The sequence below is a fragment of the Platalea leucorodia genome (genome assembly GCF_965183815.1).
Source record: "Platalea leucorodia genome assembly, chromosome: 8".
NCBI classification, from domain to species: domain Eukaryota; kingdom Metazoa; phylum Chordata; class Aves; order Pelecaniformes; family Threskiornithidae; genus Platalea; species Platalea leucorodia.
This window is the reverse complement of record NC_138830.1, coordinates 26,971,382-26,988,383: the sequence shown is the minus strand read 5'-3', so window position 1 is coordinate 26,988,383 and position 17,002 is coordinate 26,971,382. Positions and strand designations below refer to the sequence as shown.

Genomic DNA, 17,002 nt, shown 5'->3' with positions numbered 1-17,002 from the left:
AACAAGTTACTTTGTGTATTTTTCCCATCATATCTTGAAATACTGGGTTTAAATTAAACATTTATATTCAACTGCAATATAGGTGATAAACACAAAAAAGCACACAAATATATACTACAAACATCACATTTGCATCAAGTAATTTTCTAAGGACTTTGGAAAAAAAGCAAAACAAAAGGCCTGGTCCAATGCCTATTAAAAAAACCCCAAAAATACTTTCCCAGTGACTGAATGTTGATGTCAGTCCAGAACAAATAAATTCCCTCACTAGGTAAGATCCAGCTATCATAGTGCTCCTGCCATTCTTGACCAAAAGCTGGAGTTCCATGATTTCGCATATATTTAGCATATGCTTACTTACAGTAAACTTTATTGAACTTCTTAAATTTATGCCACTAGTGTTTAACCAAAGCAGCAGTTTTTAGCACTCACTAAATGAGCTTCCTTAGCAAAAACCTCTATTCCAAACAAATCATGCTTCGACAAGATAGGAAGACAGAGCCGTAACACTGCATTTTCACATGCCTTTCATTTCAAAATACATTCTGGGCCCCAAACGGGGCTCGAAACTGAAAAACAGATATGTACAGCTCAGAAGGAGACACTGCACTAAAAACTGTAAATGGCCTTGCGTACCCCGCACCCCGAGGCGGGTACGTCTGGAGCCCCTCACACCGCCTCCACCGTCGGCTCAGGGACTCCCCAACGTGGGCTGAGGTTCTGCACCAGTCAGATAAGCCGGTTACTGGTATATCTGCCCTATATATGCAAATGGCACAGCCACTTTATGATAGCCATCTGTATTAATTAAAACTATGCACTGAAGGGGGAAAGAATTCTTTGTATTCACCCATAAGAAAAATTTGCATTTCTTCTAAAATACTGCAGAACCTCCTAAAGTTTGTCTCTATGTGGACAAGAGACTTGGCCTGAAGTATTCGTACCTCACTCAATCAGTAACTGAGATGAAATTCAGCACATCTATCTAAACAGAATGTGAGAAGATCAAATCTAAATAAGCAATAGCAAAAGAGCTCCAAAGTACTACTGCTAACTTGGGAATATTCTCTTTATCCATCTGCATTTTAATATCAACATGCCTATCTCCAGAATAAGATTTTGACAATCATGTCTCAGGCAATTTCCTTCTCGTGAACAGTTCTCTATTGCATTTCATGTTTGCAGAAGGTAGCAGATCTCACGTTCATGAAGAGATGTGCATCTCGCCCACATACTCTGCAGTACATCTCTGCTTTCCGAGGTATAGCAGATGCAGGTAATAGTGGTATCTTATATGGCAATTAACCTTTACAAATATATATAAATGTTCAGTATTAATGTCACAAGCCCTTGGTAAAGCAGATATATATTCATACACTCCTGCTACTGAAAAGGAAGGCAAGTGATTTGTACAAGTTTACAGAAGATAAATGTCAAATTCAGAACAAAAACCAAGCTAAAGCCTATTGTTTAAAAAAATCACAGACAGCGCCTTTTTAAATAAGAACTATTATTATATTCATATTACAAAGAAGCAAACTGGAGCAAAACCTGACATTACGAATTTTAAAATCTGTTCATTTTTAAAAGACATTACCATATTAGAGCTACACAAGGAAGGAAAAATGGTCAAAAATACCTTGCTTTGTCTTTTTTAATATCATAAGAGATTTCGAGATAGCAGTATTCATTGACAATAACCAGCCACCTGTCAAAAGCAACTTACTGAATTCTGACCAGAGTGTTAACAGCAGGGTCAGACAAGGACAGCCCTACACATATATGTAAACATAGACAAACTTTTATACACACACAAGCTTAATTATTCTCAAAGCAGAAAAGTTAGTCTCCCTGGGATAGCAATGAAAAACACTATGCTAGTTTAAGTTAGATAGTTGTGGAACCAAATCTCATTCGCTTAACTCTGATGCTTTTGAAATCTCAGCGATAGTCTTACATTAACAGACTTCTGGAGGGAATTATTGCTGATTTGTAAGGAAAAAATATTCAAATAAAACCACAATTTGTAGGCTACTCTGCCTCAATCCGAAACAGAATCACTGAACTAAAGCTCATTTCAATATGTCATCGCTCATTGTGATTGGTACTGGACTACACACTAAGGATAGGATGCATACCTGTCTGAAGCTTTAACTTAGAAACTATTGAGTACAAGTCCAAAAGAGTTAATTCTGTTTAAAAAACCCCACACATTTTTTAAAATTGAGTAAGTAGATTTTTTTCCAAACATCCCCTTCAAAATTCACCTTAAAGCTGAAGACAATCAAGAGAAATTTTAAGTACAGAATCAGTGCCATACAAATAGGAACTTGTAAGAGCGAATAAATACAGGAAAATAAATACAGAAAGCTCTGCATTATCTGTGGTAGATCAGAAGACGGAATGAGCCCATTACGGAAGATGCTGAAGAGGGCAGAGCAGGTTGCACCTGGTACTGAACCAGACTTAATCTAAAGCTGACTTGATTCCTGCAGAATTAATTGGTGCGTCTATAAGCGACACTTTCCAGTATTCCAGGTCAGCTAAGCGCAAGTATATTGCTGAGCTGGGGAACCCTCCTGGAGCTGAGTGCCAAGGCAGCACAGCGGTCAGCACACATCCAGGCCACGCTCAGCAGTTCCAGCTCAGTGCTCACCCTACCAGACCTGGGCTCGTCCTACACAAACCTGTCCGATACCCGTGCTCCCTCTCGTGCTTCTCGGCAAATGGTGCAGTAATGAGTTAACAGTGTACAACACCAATCTCTTAACTTGTGCTCCAGAAAGTACAAAGGTGGCTAAACTGTTTCGATAGCAAGGTAGGAAGCAGGATAGCTGTGTTCCTGTGTGCTTAGTTTGAACTGGTAAGTTCAACCAGACCTAAGCTCATTCCAGGTGTGTCAGCATCTATGGTAAATTCATCCCATAGTTCGGATTAACTACTCTGGGACAACTGAGAGTCGGCAGTAACTTGCTTTAATTAATACATATGAGTTTTCTTATGTTCAGTTTGCTTAAATTCAGCTTTTATTAGTGCTTACCTAGTCCCCAGAAAATTCACCATTTAAGACAGCTCAGTGTCTTTACATTAAAAAACCTAGAGTTTCTCTTAAGGTTACATATTTTCATAGCAGACTGATTTTTGTACCAGTATTTCCAATAATCCCTCTTCTACAATTACCTCTGCTGTTTCCAAACTACATAACCCTTTTCATTATCATTTAAGTTTTCCTGAGGCCTCAGTCTTGCAAATATACCAAACCTCCAGCCTCTCAGCTCTTGCTTTGCACTTCTACCATGTGATGTTATCATTCCTACATTCTTAACACTCTTCTTGTTATACAGACCGACACATACCTGATTAAATGGGGGACGAGGCCCATCACCCAACAGAGGCGTTTTCTGCTGCTGGAAAGGCAGAGGGCCCTGGGAAGGGTGTGGCCCCCTTGAAGGGTTCGGTTGTCCCTGAGGTCCTTGCATGTTTCCTTGAGGCCCTACTAAAGAGCCTTGCGGAGGTCCCTGCTGGCCTTGTGGACCTGGTGGCCCACGCAATTCTTGTGGCGGTCCTAACATTGTACCTTGAGGCGGGGGTCCCTGGAGGCCCCTCATCTCCTGGGGACCATGTCCTAGTAAACCACTTTGCATATGAGGACCTCTCATTTCTTGCGGATGACCCATCATCATCCCTTGTGGAGTAGGTCCCTGGTTATCTCTGGGTCCTGGTGGACCCTGCATCCCTCTTGGATTAAGTCCCATCAAAGGCCCTTGAGATATAGGGCCCTGCATCCCTTGAGATCCTGGAGCTCCTTGCATGCCATGAGGAAGAGGTCCTTGCATTCCTCGGGGACCAGGTGGCCCTTGCATTCCTTGACCACCAGGGGGACCTTGAGGACCCAAGTGACCTTGTGGGCCAGGTGGACCCTGCGGTCCTAAATGAGTCTGAGACCCAGGTAGACCCTGTGGTCCTAAGTGGCCTTGTGGGCCAGCATTACCCTGTGGACCTGGAGGCCCCATTGGCCCATGAGGGCCAGGATGTCTCTGCATTCCTTGATGTCCATGTAAATCCTGAGGCCGTGGCATTCCTTGTGGAGGCCCTTGGGGGCCTGGAGGTCCTTGTGGTCCCATGAACCCTTGTGGACCTGCAGCTCCTTGGTGTAATGGAGGACCTTGAGGTCCCATTTGTCCTTGGGGTCCCGGAGGTCTGAATTGTCCTTGTGGACCAGGAGGTCCCATCTGAGGCATATTCATTGGCATCTGCTGAGGTGGAAGGGGCTGCTGAAATCCTTGAGGCATCTGTGACATTGGGCCTTGCCCTGGAAAAGGCTGGGGTCCATGAAGAGAGCCTCCTGGAGGCGGTGGCTGCACTTGCTCAGCTTGCTTTTGTGCAAGTCTCTCAATCTTCAATTGCTGTCCAAAAGAAGAGATGCAGAAAATCAACTAAACACATAAGTATATGTAACAACTAAAAATCAGAAGCAATCATCTCATTTCTCAGGAGTTTAAAAAGATTTAGTGCTTTTCTGTTAGTTAACAACTAAAAAAAATACAAGTAAAGAGATCCATAGATCAGTGTTAGTTAACTGAAATGCGGGGGCCTCGCTGAAGGTTTCATAGCATCATGCATTAAGTCCAATACCCTGTTCAATTAGATGTTTTTTTGAAAAAAGGTGAAAGTACTGCAAAAGCAAGCTACGTATTTTAGCATTGAGGTCCAAATATAGCACATAAGACCACTAAAGCAAATTTGCTAATAACTGTCTTTACATACATACCTCCAAGAGTTGTGGGTTTGTGTACTGAAGTGCTGCCATTTCCTGTTCAATCTCTGCCTGTGTCTTCTTTTTCTCCTCCAGCTTAGCATCTTCCTTTCTATCGTTCAATGGCTCAGGTGGGGGAGGCAAAGGAACTTTATTCTGCATCCACGCCTATGAAGAATAGTAAACACAAGATGACTTCTGTGGAACAACATGTGTGCAATATATTGCTGCTTTGGGAAAGGATATGCTGGAATGCTGTGCAGTATGGATATTCAGAAGCTGAAAACAGTGCTGAATAAAACTTCCATATCTGATAACATCCTATTTTCCAGGTACAGATACAAGATATAAGGGATTTAACCAAATATTTTATGCTTAAATAGTAATTAAACTAACTACTGTGGTAAATTATTTTGCGCTGGGTGTTGCTATAAAAGAGCTGATACTGGAAATCCAAAACATTTCAACAGCCACACACTTTTTGAAGTTGGGAAAATAACAAGCTGTTCTCTTGTTCACTGTCTATCAGGTACTTACCTGCTGAAACTGTGCTGGTATTGGTTTTGCATAGGGCACTTTTTTCTGTGGCACCTTCTTTTGGTCCTTTTGCATTACCTCCTCCATTCCCCAGTCCAGTCCTGGGATTGTCATTTCAATATCGTTGGACTCATCTTTCCCTTTAGCACCAGGGAGACAAACAGTCAGAGCAATGCAGGTTTACAGAGAAATCCTGTTGCTCTCTTTACACCTTATTTAACAAAAGAGACCAAGAGGTTTTCAACTCTTCCTTCTTTACAGGGGAAATACGCACAATATTGAACTTTAGAAAAAAGTGTCTGTGCTACCAAAATATATGAAAGGAATGAAAGAGAAGTCACACAGTATCTGGATGGCTCAGGAAAATGCTTCCCCATAGCTACTACTTACCCATCTGCTCTTGCTCCATGGCTATTTTCAATTGCTCAGGTATTCCCATCCCAGGAATAACTGCTAGGCTGTTGGGTTCCAGATCATCTAGAGAAAAACAATAAATATTTATACTTGGAACATTTTTCTTTACATTATCATTTTATCCCTTTGTATTCTCACATACTTTTACCATTGGTATCATTACATATTTCACAACTGGTGGGTCACTTTTTAATTCCATACATGAATTACAGGATATTAAAAGAACTGCAAATTCAGATTCATAAATACACCCCCAAAAGGTCAGAAACTATGTCCTTTCAGGAAAGTTACATTTAGGGTAGAAGCTCAGAAAAGGAAATAATAAGCCATACCCATTCCCATTTTTGTTATAACGAATCTATATATTTTAAAACTTAAATGGGATTAAAGTGCTGCATTTTAATTAACATTCCCAAACACAGAAGAGCAAATAATCAAAAATCTGAACAAACAAATGCCACCCCAGAGATGAAAAGATTGCTGAGGTATGCCATAGAGCTGGGCAACCCTGAGCAGCCTAAAATTACCAAGATAAATCCTTAAGGGGGGGTAAAGTTTTAAGATTTTAGTCAAGTTCAATAATTTGAAAGATTTTCCTGCTGTAGTTCAGGACCGTGGGAAGTCTTGAAGTCAGATGAAGCTTTCAGGAAGAAAAGTAAACTGGAGATACTGCCAGAGGGAGAGCCAAACCTCCTTCCTGTGATTGACAGAGCAAGTCTTACCTCCGGGAGCTGTGGAAACAAAAGAAAACTCATTTTTGGAATGGTGATCGCTGATAACACAGAGAGCAAAATCATCCTTGTAAAAAAATATCTTTGTCTAGGTAGTCACCAATGCTATAATGCTCTTTCATCGTCTTACCCAGAAGCCGCACTCTAGCGTCAGCTAACGACCTAGGCTTGTTCCTGACCCCAACCCTCTTTCTTCCATATTGAGGGAAATTGCCTCACCATATTCCACACCATCCTCTGACATCCCAGGCAGCAGATTCAAGTTGTAACGATCTCGCATTTTATCTCCAGGCCGATTTCTAGTCCAAAACTTGCTGTCAAAAGGAAGTGATATGATCTCAATAAAGGGTTAAGAGTATTAACTACTTTTAATCTAATCAGTTCTTTAATTTTTAGCGTGCTATCTTGATTATATAAGGATTCAACTCTTGCTAAATCAAGTTCAGCACTAGATCTGAACATTAGGTGTGAGGTTCAAACAAAAAATAAAAAACAACAATTATCATATTGAATATATGATAAATACACACATACACAGGTACAATTCAGAAGATACTTCCAAGTGTAAGGGGTATAAGTACAAGGCATCAACATCAGATCCTGAACAGACAGATATATTTCTAGTCCATTCCAAAAACTTCTCACTCAAATATATTCTCCATATACAACTATGTTTGTCAATACACACATCCACACACAAAAATTTACTCCATATATAAAATGCTCCATGTTTACAGCATGTTCAACCTAAAAGCACAAACTATATCCCTCCAAACATGTTTGCAATGTGAAAAGACAGACATGACCCGCAGATGATATGTGGGAAAACATGCTGTGGAGATAAGAATATTTCTTCAGCAAGAAACTACAACAGTTCTTTTTTAAAAATTTCTTCAGATTTCAAAGCTCACACAAACCCAAAAGCCTAGTGTCTTTTAAGGCTTCCTCAGATGAAGGACAAGAGGTTAGACTCTACCTTTTAATGTAAGATGTCGGTGCTTTCCCATTTAGATAAGTTTGTCTCTCTGCTTTGCCCACTGGTTGTGTATCAGAATCATCCCAATCTCTATTCTTTGTTCACTGATGCCATGCACCTTTCTAGTTTCTAAATGTACATACATTCCCTTAGATCTTTTCTTTAACTACTTGAAAATACCTGGTGTGATCATTTGAGCCCGAACAGAGAATGTGTCCAAGGGGATGCCACGCCAGACTCCAGATCATTCCCTCATGGGCCATTTCCATTCCGCCAACCTCCTTCTCAACCCTGATGCATCAAAAAAACCCCAGTCATCACACAGATGCTACAGATACAATACAAAACCTTTGCTATTCACTTGTTCCTCTATCCCATATTTTGCTAAACTTAAGCCTCTGCTATTTTTCTATTGGGTGAATCGATTGTTCCCAGTTGTTCTTAATAGGGAATTCAGTAATGTAGGGATTTTTAACTGTACGTTTAGAAACAAAATAATTACAACATGTCAGAACAAGCTCTAACAAAGTAGGAGTTTCAACCATTCATCACCCTCTCAACAAAAGACTATTTTCTGTGCAAGCAATTGTATCCTTTAAAATACATCTGCACAGAAAAACTTCTTCATAAATGAAGCATATTCACAAACTTTCTCAGCTATAGAGAAAAACTATATCATAAACATGCATGTTAAATACAGCTTCAAAGGTGAAAATTATATTTTATGTTTAGTATAATAGCTTGTGCATCTGACCGACATCTTTCCAACGTGCTGATGAAAATGCCACATACCCAACATGCCAGAACAACAAAGAGCCATCAGATCCTCCACTGGCGAACAGCCCTTCATGAACAGGATGCCAGGCCACAGCTGAAATACAAAGTAAGTCACAATCAGAAAGTGTAATGCTAAGGTTTCTAATGAATGGAAATCAGGATCTCAAAAACTTTTATTTTTAATCCAAACTTATTAATAAAAATCCACATAATTCTGACCTGTGGCCTCCTTCTTATGACCCCTGAAGACCTGAAGTTCTTCTTTCAGATTACGAATGTCAAAGAGCTTACAGAGATGGTCACGAGAAGCTGTTAGCAGCCAGTTGCCATTCAGATTCAGTTTCACCTCCATCACTGTGTTTTTATGAGCATGTCTGCAAGCAGAGAAAGTCAGACTGTTTGTCCAGATACTGATTTCTCAGACACAAATAAAAATGTGATAATTTACCAGTCCCAAATATTCAGGTCAATAACAAAGTAGTTCAGGCTACTAAACCAGAATACTGTGGCTTTCTGTGCAAAGGCCCTATGCCTTAATCCTGTTCTTTTGTACTTCAGAGCAATTGGTAGTGCTCATTGAGACAATATTCAGTTACTGTGCACATTTCTAGTGCAGCATAAGAAATTTTTCATTGGCCGGATGAAAGACCTCATTTTGGCTTCCATATCTCAATTCTGTTTTCGAAATGAGAACTGTGTGACTAGGAGGTCTATGGAGAAGGACAAAGTGATTTTAAATAACGAATATTAAAGTCACAATTTTCCAAGTATAGACTTGACTACATCTAACCTCTAGATTTTCTGACACAGCTAAAGCACTAGCTTTATATTTGAAGCAATTGTGTATGGCTGAAAAGATGTGAGGCAAAAAGCTAAGAAGGGAATTAAAAAAATATATATTTTATGAAGTTAGCTTATATTTGAGCAAATCAAAGTCTGTGGGCAAGAACTTACAGTGTGGCAAGGCTCTGGCCAGTCTTTGGGTCCCAGAACTTGATGGGCTGTTGGCTATCTTTACTTCCTGATACAACTAATCCCTTTGTTGGATGCCAGTCAACGCATTTCACATCTGCTCCATGCCCTGTTAAGAAGATAAAAATTGTTCATTTTGAGATTTCACAGACACTGAAAAGACACTGAAAAATTAAAGGGTGCACACCTTATAACTGTAATGTAAAACTGAATGAAAAACATCACAGAGCACAGGTCACAAAACATAAAATCAAACTAAATAAAAACTCTTCTGAGTTATTTAGGTTGCATTCCTTCCCACTAATCACTGGGAGCATCTTCTCCTTGGATTATGCCCTCAAACCAATCTCACGTCACCAACATAAAAATTCTCTAAGAAGTTTCTGTTCAAACTGGTACTTTTCTTTAGGCTTTGGCCCTATAACACAATATTTTAAACATAACACTGATGAAGCGTTTGTATAGAGGTGGTAAGGGAAAATAACACTGTGACACTTCACTTTCTGTGAAATATTGTAGAAATGAAAGGCAAATACAAATTTGTTCCTATCCTATCCATACTACCCTTTTGCTGTCCTGTCAGAAAATAAGCAAAGAAATTAAATTATGGATCTGAAAACTAAATTAGCATATGATGAAAAGAAATCTTACGAGATGTAACCTCTTATCAGGTCAGAGGGATTCAGGTTTTTCTAATGCTCAAGACTTAGGAGACAAAAAAACCTCTTGATATCATTTCATTTTAAACAGACTGACTAACCTTGACAGAGCATCAGTGCTGCTCAGATGATCTAAAATCTGTCAAGAAGAAACGCCTGTTCCTGCTACACAACAAAATCATGTTTCTGAGCTGAACTATAGGGATTTCAAGAAGAAATAATGAATGATAATTTCTTTCTCCAATCTCTCTCCATGCCAGCCCACTTCAAGGGAAGGCCAACAGTAATAGTCAATGCCAGAAAATGAGGTAGCATGCAGTAACTAAAGAAAAAAGCAAGATGAGAAAGGAAGGGCTGTCTGCAACATAAAGGCACCGAAGTTATAAAATGGTATGGAAGAATGGTAGCATGTTCCATGAAAGACAAAGGGTTCCCATCAAAGTCAGACAGCTCCCACAAGTACTGCTTTGCTACATGGCAGAACACGTAACTTCAAGCACCACAAGCTGTCTTAATAGAGGCCTCAATTTGACAAGACATTAAAAATTAATTTCAGTTGAAATTTTCCTGAGGCCACAGAAAAATCAAATTAGAATAAGCAATGTACTTCTATCTCAAAAATAAAAGCAAAATGTTAACACACAGAGCACTCTCTCCATCAAATGAGTGCAACTTTCCTCTTCTCTGGAGAAAAGGAGAGGCAGGGAAGAGATTCTTGACCCAAGAAGAAACGAATATAGCTTTGGTAAGTATATGGGAAACAACTTTAAGGACTGATTGACGATAGCGATGAAGGAACCCAACTCTCCTCCCCCAGCCATAGTAGGCAGAATTGCCCTCGGAATATGCAGGGTCTCAGGGAAGAGCAGGATCCTCAAGTTGCCAAGACTATAAACGGGCTCACAAGTGACCACTCTGGTGGTCTGTCCTACCAACAGAGGGGCACTTTGAGATGTCTTGTTTCCCTTCTCTCTGGCTCTTCTGATGCAGAAAGAAATGAAAGGCACTGTCTGTCTGGATTTGCTCTGACTAAATCTCTCTCTCAGCTAAAACATGAAGCTGAACACTGAGCAAACCTTGCTTCCGAGTGTTTATTTGGAAGGAATGATTCGGCCAGCAGTAAGAAAGTGCTCTTCCTCCATAGTGGAAGGCAATTCATGCTTGCAGATTTTCAGCTGCTGATATTCTGTAGGTACTTCCCATCCTGCAGCCCCCAGGGAAAGACAGGGGATTTTAATTCAAGGGCAACAATAGGCCCTTATAGAGAAACGTTCCATTACAGTTAATAACTGGTTGAACCGTATGAAAATGTGTGCAGACTAGAATACTTGAGTACTACCATAAATATGAAAAAAACAAAGCCCAGCAAAACCATAAAAAAAACCCCTACCCACACAGACTGGAATTACATTGGCCATGCTGCTCCTGAAATAGACAATTAGTAACGGAAGAGCGCTGAGAGACAAAGGGCTACTCTGTTTATTTTGTAAGACTGCATCCAAAAAATGAGTTATGCTGCTGAAAGGCCATCTCTGGATGACAGCTCATTCTGTGCAAGGCCTGATTTAGGCTTTTCTTTCAAGATCTAACCTGAATTAAAGCAGCCCAAATACATACCCTGAGGGAAAAAAGGCTCAGAGTGGGCAATCCACTTCAAGGTCAGAGCCACACTCTGAAACAGAGCAACCAAAGCACCCACCCTCAAAAAGTCTTCGAAAGGGAGCAACAGTGACGGGACAGCACCGGACTGATGGGCTTCTCAGAAGCTAGGTTTGATAGTCACTACCCGCTAGCCCCAGACCACAAAGCTGAAAGGCAGTAAAAGATGCCAGGACACTCAGAACTTGTAACCAGAGCAGACGAATCATTAGGTACTTATCAGCAGGCCTTTGACCATCATCAGCACATTAAAATTGACCACAGGGATCAGAAGAAACTTATCATATTTAAAAACATAACCATTATAAAGACAGATAACTGGCATTTCCTGCAGAGAGCAATCTTTCAACCAGCGTGCTCTGGACTACAGCAGCAGTGGGGGAAAGCTGGGACTCTCCTTTGTAATCTCATCAAAATGATCTATCCTGCCCTCGAGAGAGGCACCTCTTAGACAAAGTTCTGCACTAAATGGGATCATCATACATACTTAGCTATAGGTTCCTAATGCAACGAAGCTTTCTTGAGAGAAAATAATTTTTTTCCTACAACAAATATGACTTAAACTATTCCCAAGGGATGAACTAACTCAGAAGAATTACTTAAGATAACTGAACAGCATCATTTAATAAGGCCTTTTTAAATTTTTTTTCCTCTTTTTTTTTTTTTTTTAATTGGAGCAATTGACACTGTATCTTGCTTTTCCTTCTTTCTGCCGACAGATGTACATACTACTGTCTGTAATGAGACAGATGATGCAGAAAATACATTTAAAATAAAACTCCAGAGAAAAAGAAGCCTGGTAGATTTTACTTCGTAGTTGTTTTCAGGCTAAGACCTGGGAATTGGACACTCCTCTGCTACAGAACCCCTGTCAGCGAGCACCATGCTCAGAAAACCTTAATTCATGGAAATCTCTGTAGTTTATATTCCTTATTTGCTGCCTCTAAACAGCTTTTGCTCAGTGACGTCAAGAGTCATGCATATGTCTCTGTGACCTAGGAAAGCCAGGATGGGAATTCCGCTCTGAGCAACACTTGCACCCTTTCTGCCCCCTGAGCCCCTGTCTGTAGAAGGCATAGATGTTTTATCATTTCCCTGTCTTGTAGGGACACTTTATGCATAAATTAATTGAAATGTGTGACTTGTTTAAAGGTCATGCCAATGGAAGGCCTATAAACAAACTGAAATGAGAGACTGAAGGTAAAGGTTTTTGATAAACTGAACTCGTTTAAAATTGTGAGTTAATATCTGCACATAAACCAGTATACTAACACTTGTCAGTTTTACTTACTACAACTTTTTCTAACCTTCTAAAAAATTCTGCAGCAAAAATAAGGACAAGCATATGTAGATTCTTTAAAAAGTTCAGATATACAAAATTATTCCTCTAATAATACTTCTTGTGTGCATAATACATTTTTGAACTGAGTGACTGTAGTCACAAGCCTGTTAATTAAAATACTGATTTTTAATACTTCTAGCCAACTTATTTGAAGGGTTGTTTTTTAAGACACTGAACAGAAATACTGGCTGGTGAAAGGCATAACAAGCTATAAGAAGATTATGTGTAATAGTGGTTGATCAAATCCAGCATGTCACAAGTCTGGAAAAGTACACATAAATTAAGGACTTGATTTTTTTTCCCCTCTCACTCTAATTTCTGCAGATATGACTTAGTGAATATAATATATGGTGTAAAAAAGCTGGTTTGGATCATTGTCTTTTTATTACAGTCTATAACATATCTATATATTTTTATAATGCAACTGTGTATAAACCATCAATTATGGATATATCGGGTTTATTGCTGTAGCTAAATTTTTTTCTATTATATCCTTTCCCCTAGGAATGAGCCCCATTCTGAAGGTACATAAATTGGAAAGAGGATTTTATAGATGATATTGTAGGATTTCTAGATCCTTCTCGGCAATTATTTGGACATATATACACATACTGAGAAGACAGTCTTAAAGCATCTTCTTGTACTTTTTTTAACATCCATGTTCCAAAGAAAATGGATATTTGTAATTATATATATTTTAAAGAATGAACATAATCATTTAACTGCAACAATACTGACTGTTTCTCATTTAGAGAGAATTCTATTTGCTTGGATTTTTTTAAAGACACATAGTTCTCTTATGCTCTTAAATAGGGAGTAGAGCTGTGTATCCTCCACTTGAATTAGTTAGACTTGAAGCCGTTTAATCACAACACAGTAATGTTCACCTTCCTGTAATCTGTAGCCCCAAAATAACAGATCACCTCTCAAAAAAGCAGGCCCTTTGTAGGGGCCTGTTGCCAAGGGATCTGCAAAGAGACATCAGGTCTTACTACCGTTCAAGCTAAGGTTCTCCACCCCCAAAAAGAAAAAAAAAAATTCCCTTAGACTTTGTTAGTTGCTTCCAGCCTACAAGGCAAATTGGATTATTCTGCCCGTTCCGTTTTTATGGAAGGCTTTTAAAATGTTATCTGACACTTACCCATTGCCCTAGCAATTCCCTGCTTCTATGTGAAGCTCGCTCAGGAACCGAATACCTCATATCTACAAGAACCTAGGTACTGTTTTGATAACACCTATCAGGTTAGCAGTAAGGGTAAGAATATATTTTAATTCCAGTAATTTAGTGATCTTTGCCCTATCACATTATGTGAACTATACTCCTCTTGAAACCTGTCCTATGAGCTCTTTCACTTCCTATTCCCCACTACAAGAACGAATACCACAGAAACCCTCTATCTACAGATACACAGTATGCTTTTTCTTTTTAGCATCATGTGCGAGGCTGGTGAATAAGAAATTAAGGGAAAAGCTCCTTTCAGTCTTCAGTGGATTAAGAACAATGCCTTGCACAATACTTTCAGACCTCTGTCCCATAAACGCAAGTTTTATTTTCCTTTATTTGCTCACAGTGTTTCTCTAGCTCTCTGTCAGTTTATTAAACATGGTATCCAGAGAGACTGCTAGAGTTTTAATCTACCTACAAGGAATGCCTTCTAGATCATCAGTATTCCTCTAAACCAGCAGCAGAATGGGACATAATTAAGCCTTGTTTACAAATCCCCCCCCCCCTTTTTTTACAGTTCTATAATCATACTAACTTTTCTTCCCAGACAAAAGCTCTTATAACAGCACAGTTTGTTTTTATCTTCTGTGAAATGAGAAGGTTAAAAAAATAATCAGTAAACAGTAATGAAACAGGTGTGGCTAAACCAATGAGTTTTCCCAAGATCACCCGAAACAGGTAATCAGCCCCTAAAATGTGTTTCTATAAATGAGTTTAGAATTTTTATGTGCTAGTCCCAACTGAACTTACACCACTCAGTGAATAGTTGAATTCTACAAAATCCTAAAACACTAGCAAAAAAAAGTTTTAACTTAATGTTAGTTGTGTGCTTGCACAGCTTGCATAATAATGAAAAAATCTTGTTATATTACATGTAATTACCACTAATGGCATGTAGTGATCTGAATTCTTTACATCTGTTGAAATTCAATGACAATGTCTTCTGTAAGGGTTTATAGCGAGAGGAAGAAATCCATCGGGTCCCAGTGTACGTGGGAACTAGGTCATGCAGGGTTCAGTCTTTAACTAATGGAACTACTCACGTGTTAAAGTGTTTAAATTCTTCATTTAATTGAAGGTAGAATGCTGAGCAACTTCCAATACTGAAATGCATTGCTTTGAACAGAAACAAAAATTACACAACTGAAAATGTCTACTGTTTTAGATTTGTGGTGTTAGGTATTTTGGTTGGTTTGTGTTTGTTCTTTTTTTTTTAAATCATTATGTTCATGCTAGAGTCTACAAACACTATAGAGATACCTTTCCTTTTAGACATATTTATGTTTTCCTAACTCCTGAATTTATTTTTAAGCATTATCACTGCCTACACTCAATCAAGGTAATCTCCTGTATATGTTGTAATACATATAGAGACAAAACAAATTTGACAGCAGGTTGTGCAACAGCACAGTAAGGGGACCAGCATCTGTAACATGTGAAGAGCTGTTTAACATTCTCTTAGAAGCGAGAACTATACGAAAATCCATTAAGTATGCATGTTTCACAATTTCTAATCATAAGACATAGTTAAGTCATATCTAGATTGATCACAGATAATTATCAACAGAAAGTTATTTTAGTATGTAAAAATATTACAAAATTTTCACTAATTTTGCTTAACCAGTGTCCAGATTTTCTAACTTACCACCACTTTTATGCACTTAATAAAAAAAAAAAATAGGTATAACATTAAGTGCATCTCTGTCACAGAGAGTTCACCTATGTGATGATGCTTTAAAATGCAGCATAATGCTTAGTGCAATACAGTAGTCATTATTTCTAATTAAGAAGTCATTATTAATCTTAAACAGAAAGCCATCAGGAAGCTCAGAGCTAGCTCAAGAGAAATGGCAGGAAAAATAGGGCAGAAAGTGTAAAAGGGGAAGATGCACCACATTAAAACTGTCCAACACCTTCTTATTCAATATATACATATATGCGCTAGTGCTTAGCAGTAACAGCAGCTGCATTCAAGGACACAGGTAGGTTTTCATCAGAGTTAGAGTTAAATTATTTACGCAAAGCAGACTGGATTCTACTTTGCACCTAGGCACAGTTATCTATTAAAATTCTCATGGCATATTACTTATAATTCCTTTGCAGCTATTCATCAGAGAATTAAGAGGGCTTTTTTAAATTGCAAAAGGTAGAACAATATCCTTTTTTTGCTGGTTACATTATCTGTAAAGTAGCTGGGACTTGATGTCCTTTTCTGTTCAAAAACTAGCCAGCCTACTTCAAAAGCAGCAACACACTTGCTTTTCATTGACAGAAAATATTTATTTACAATTGTATTTACATTTAATGATATTAAAAATAAATGTTGTACAAGAAGCATTAAAAATGAACAGCAATTGTAAGAAAAATTCTCATGCTTCATAACAAACAGCTGACAGGAGCCAAAAAAACCACTCCCTCAGAGAGAAACTGTCCCACAATTTTCTATTGCTTGTTTTCTGGCACCTTCCTTTCAAGTACCTCGTACTAGTCACTGGATCTGAAAGAGCTTGCACTGCCTCTAATGAGTGTTTACTGTCTTAAGCCATCAGACAAGACTGGTTTCTAGTCTAATGCTGCATGGCAGTTACTACATAATGCCGTACAGAAAAGGGGAGAGTATAGCTGTGTCCAGGAACAGAACAACTGGTGGTCCTTCAAGGGAAGAAAAAGTGAACTTGAAAGATGAGAAATGCAATGATTTTGTCAATCACTCGCCTGCAGTTCCCACAAATTTGTGGCTTTACATCTGGGTACAGAATCCGTTTGCCGGGCAGCATGTTTTTTTGTAAAAACAGAACAAAAAATATCCCCGAAAAGTGTGAGCTTTCACATTAAAATGTTCCCAGTCAAGTCCTCCAAAGATGAACTAAACAAGTGTTTTGGAGTCTGCTCATAGCCTGTACCATCAACTTCAAAAAAAAAGATTAATCTGATTAGAATGTCAAATAATTTGA

General features: G+C 38.8%; 1 protein-coding gene across 4 annotated transcripts in view; it reads right to left on the bottom strand.

Annotated features, from left to right (window-relative positions):
- Nucleotides 1-17,002, bottom strand: part of WDR33 (WD repeat domain 33) — a 74,644-nt gene that overhangs the window by 10,895 nt on the left and 46,747 nt on the right. For 2 of the 4 annotated variants that reach the window (XM_082320402.1, XM_082320401.1), the window contains 6 exons: nt 9,146-9,272; nt 8,411-8,565; nt 8,207-8,285; nt 7,595-7,705; nt 6,658-6,752; nt 6,307-6,438 (listed from right to left, as the gene is read on the bottom strand). In XM_082320402.1, the coding sequence (XP_082176528.1) occupies nt 6,338-6,438; nt 6,658-6,752; nt 7,595-7,705; nt 8,207-8,285; nt 8,411-8,565; nt 9,146-9,272 (668 nt within the window). In that variant the 3' untranslated portion in view covers nt 6,307-6,337. Of the gene's footprint in view, nt 1-3,356; nt 4,407-4,771; nt 4,925-5,293; nt 5,434-5,683; nt 5,771-6,306; nt 6,439-6,657; nt 6,753-7,594; nt 7,706-8,206; nt 8,286-8,410; nt 8,566-9,145; nt 9,273-17,002 lie in introns of those variants that run through there. The other 2 variants (XM_082320404.1, XM_082320400.1) reach the window with 2 other exon arrangements.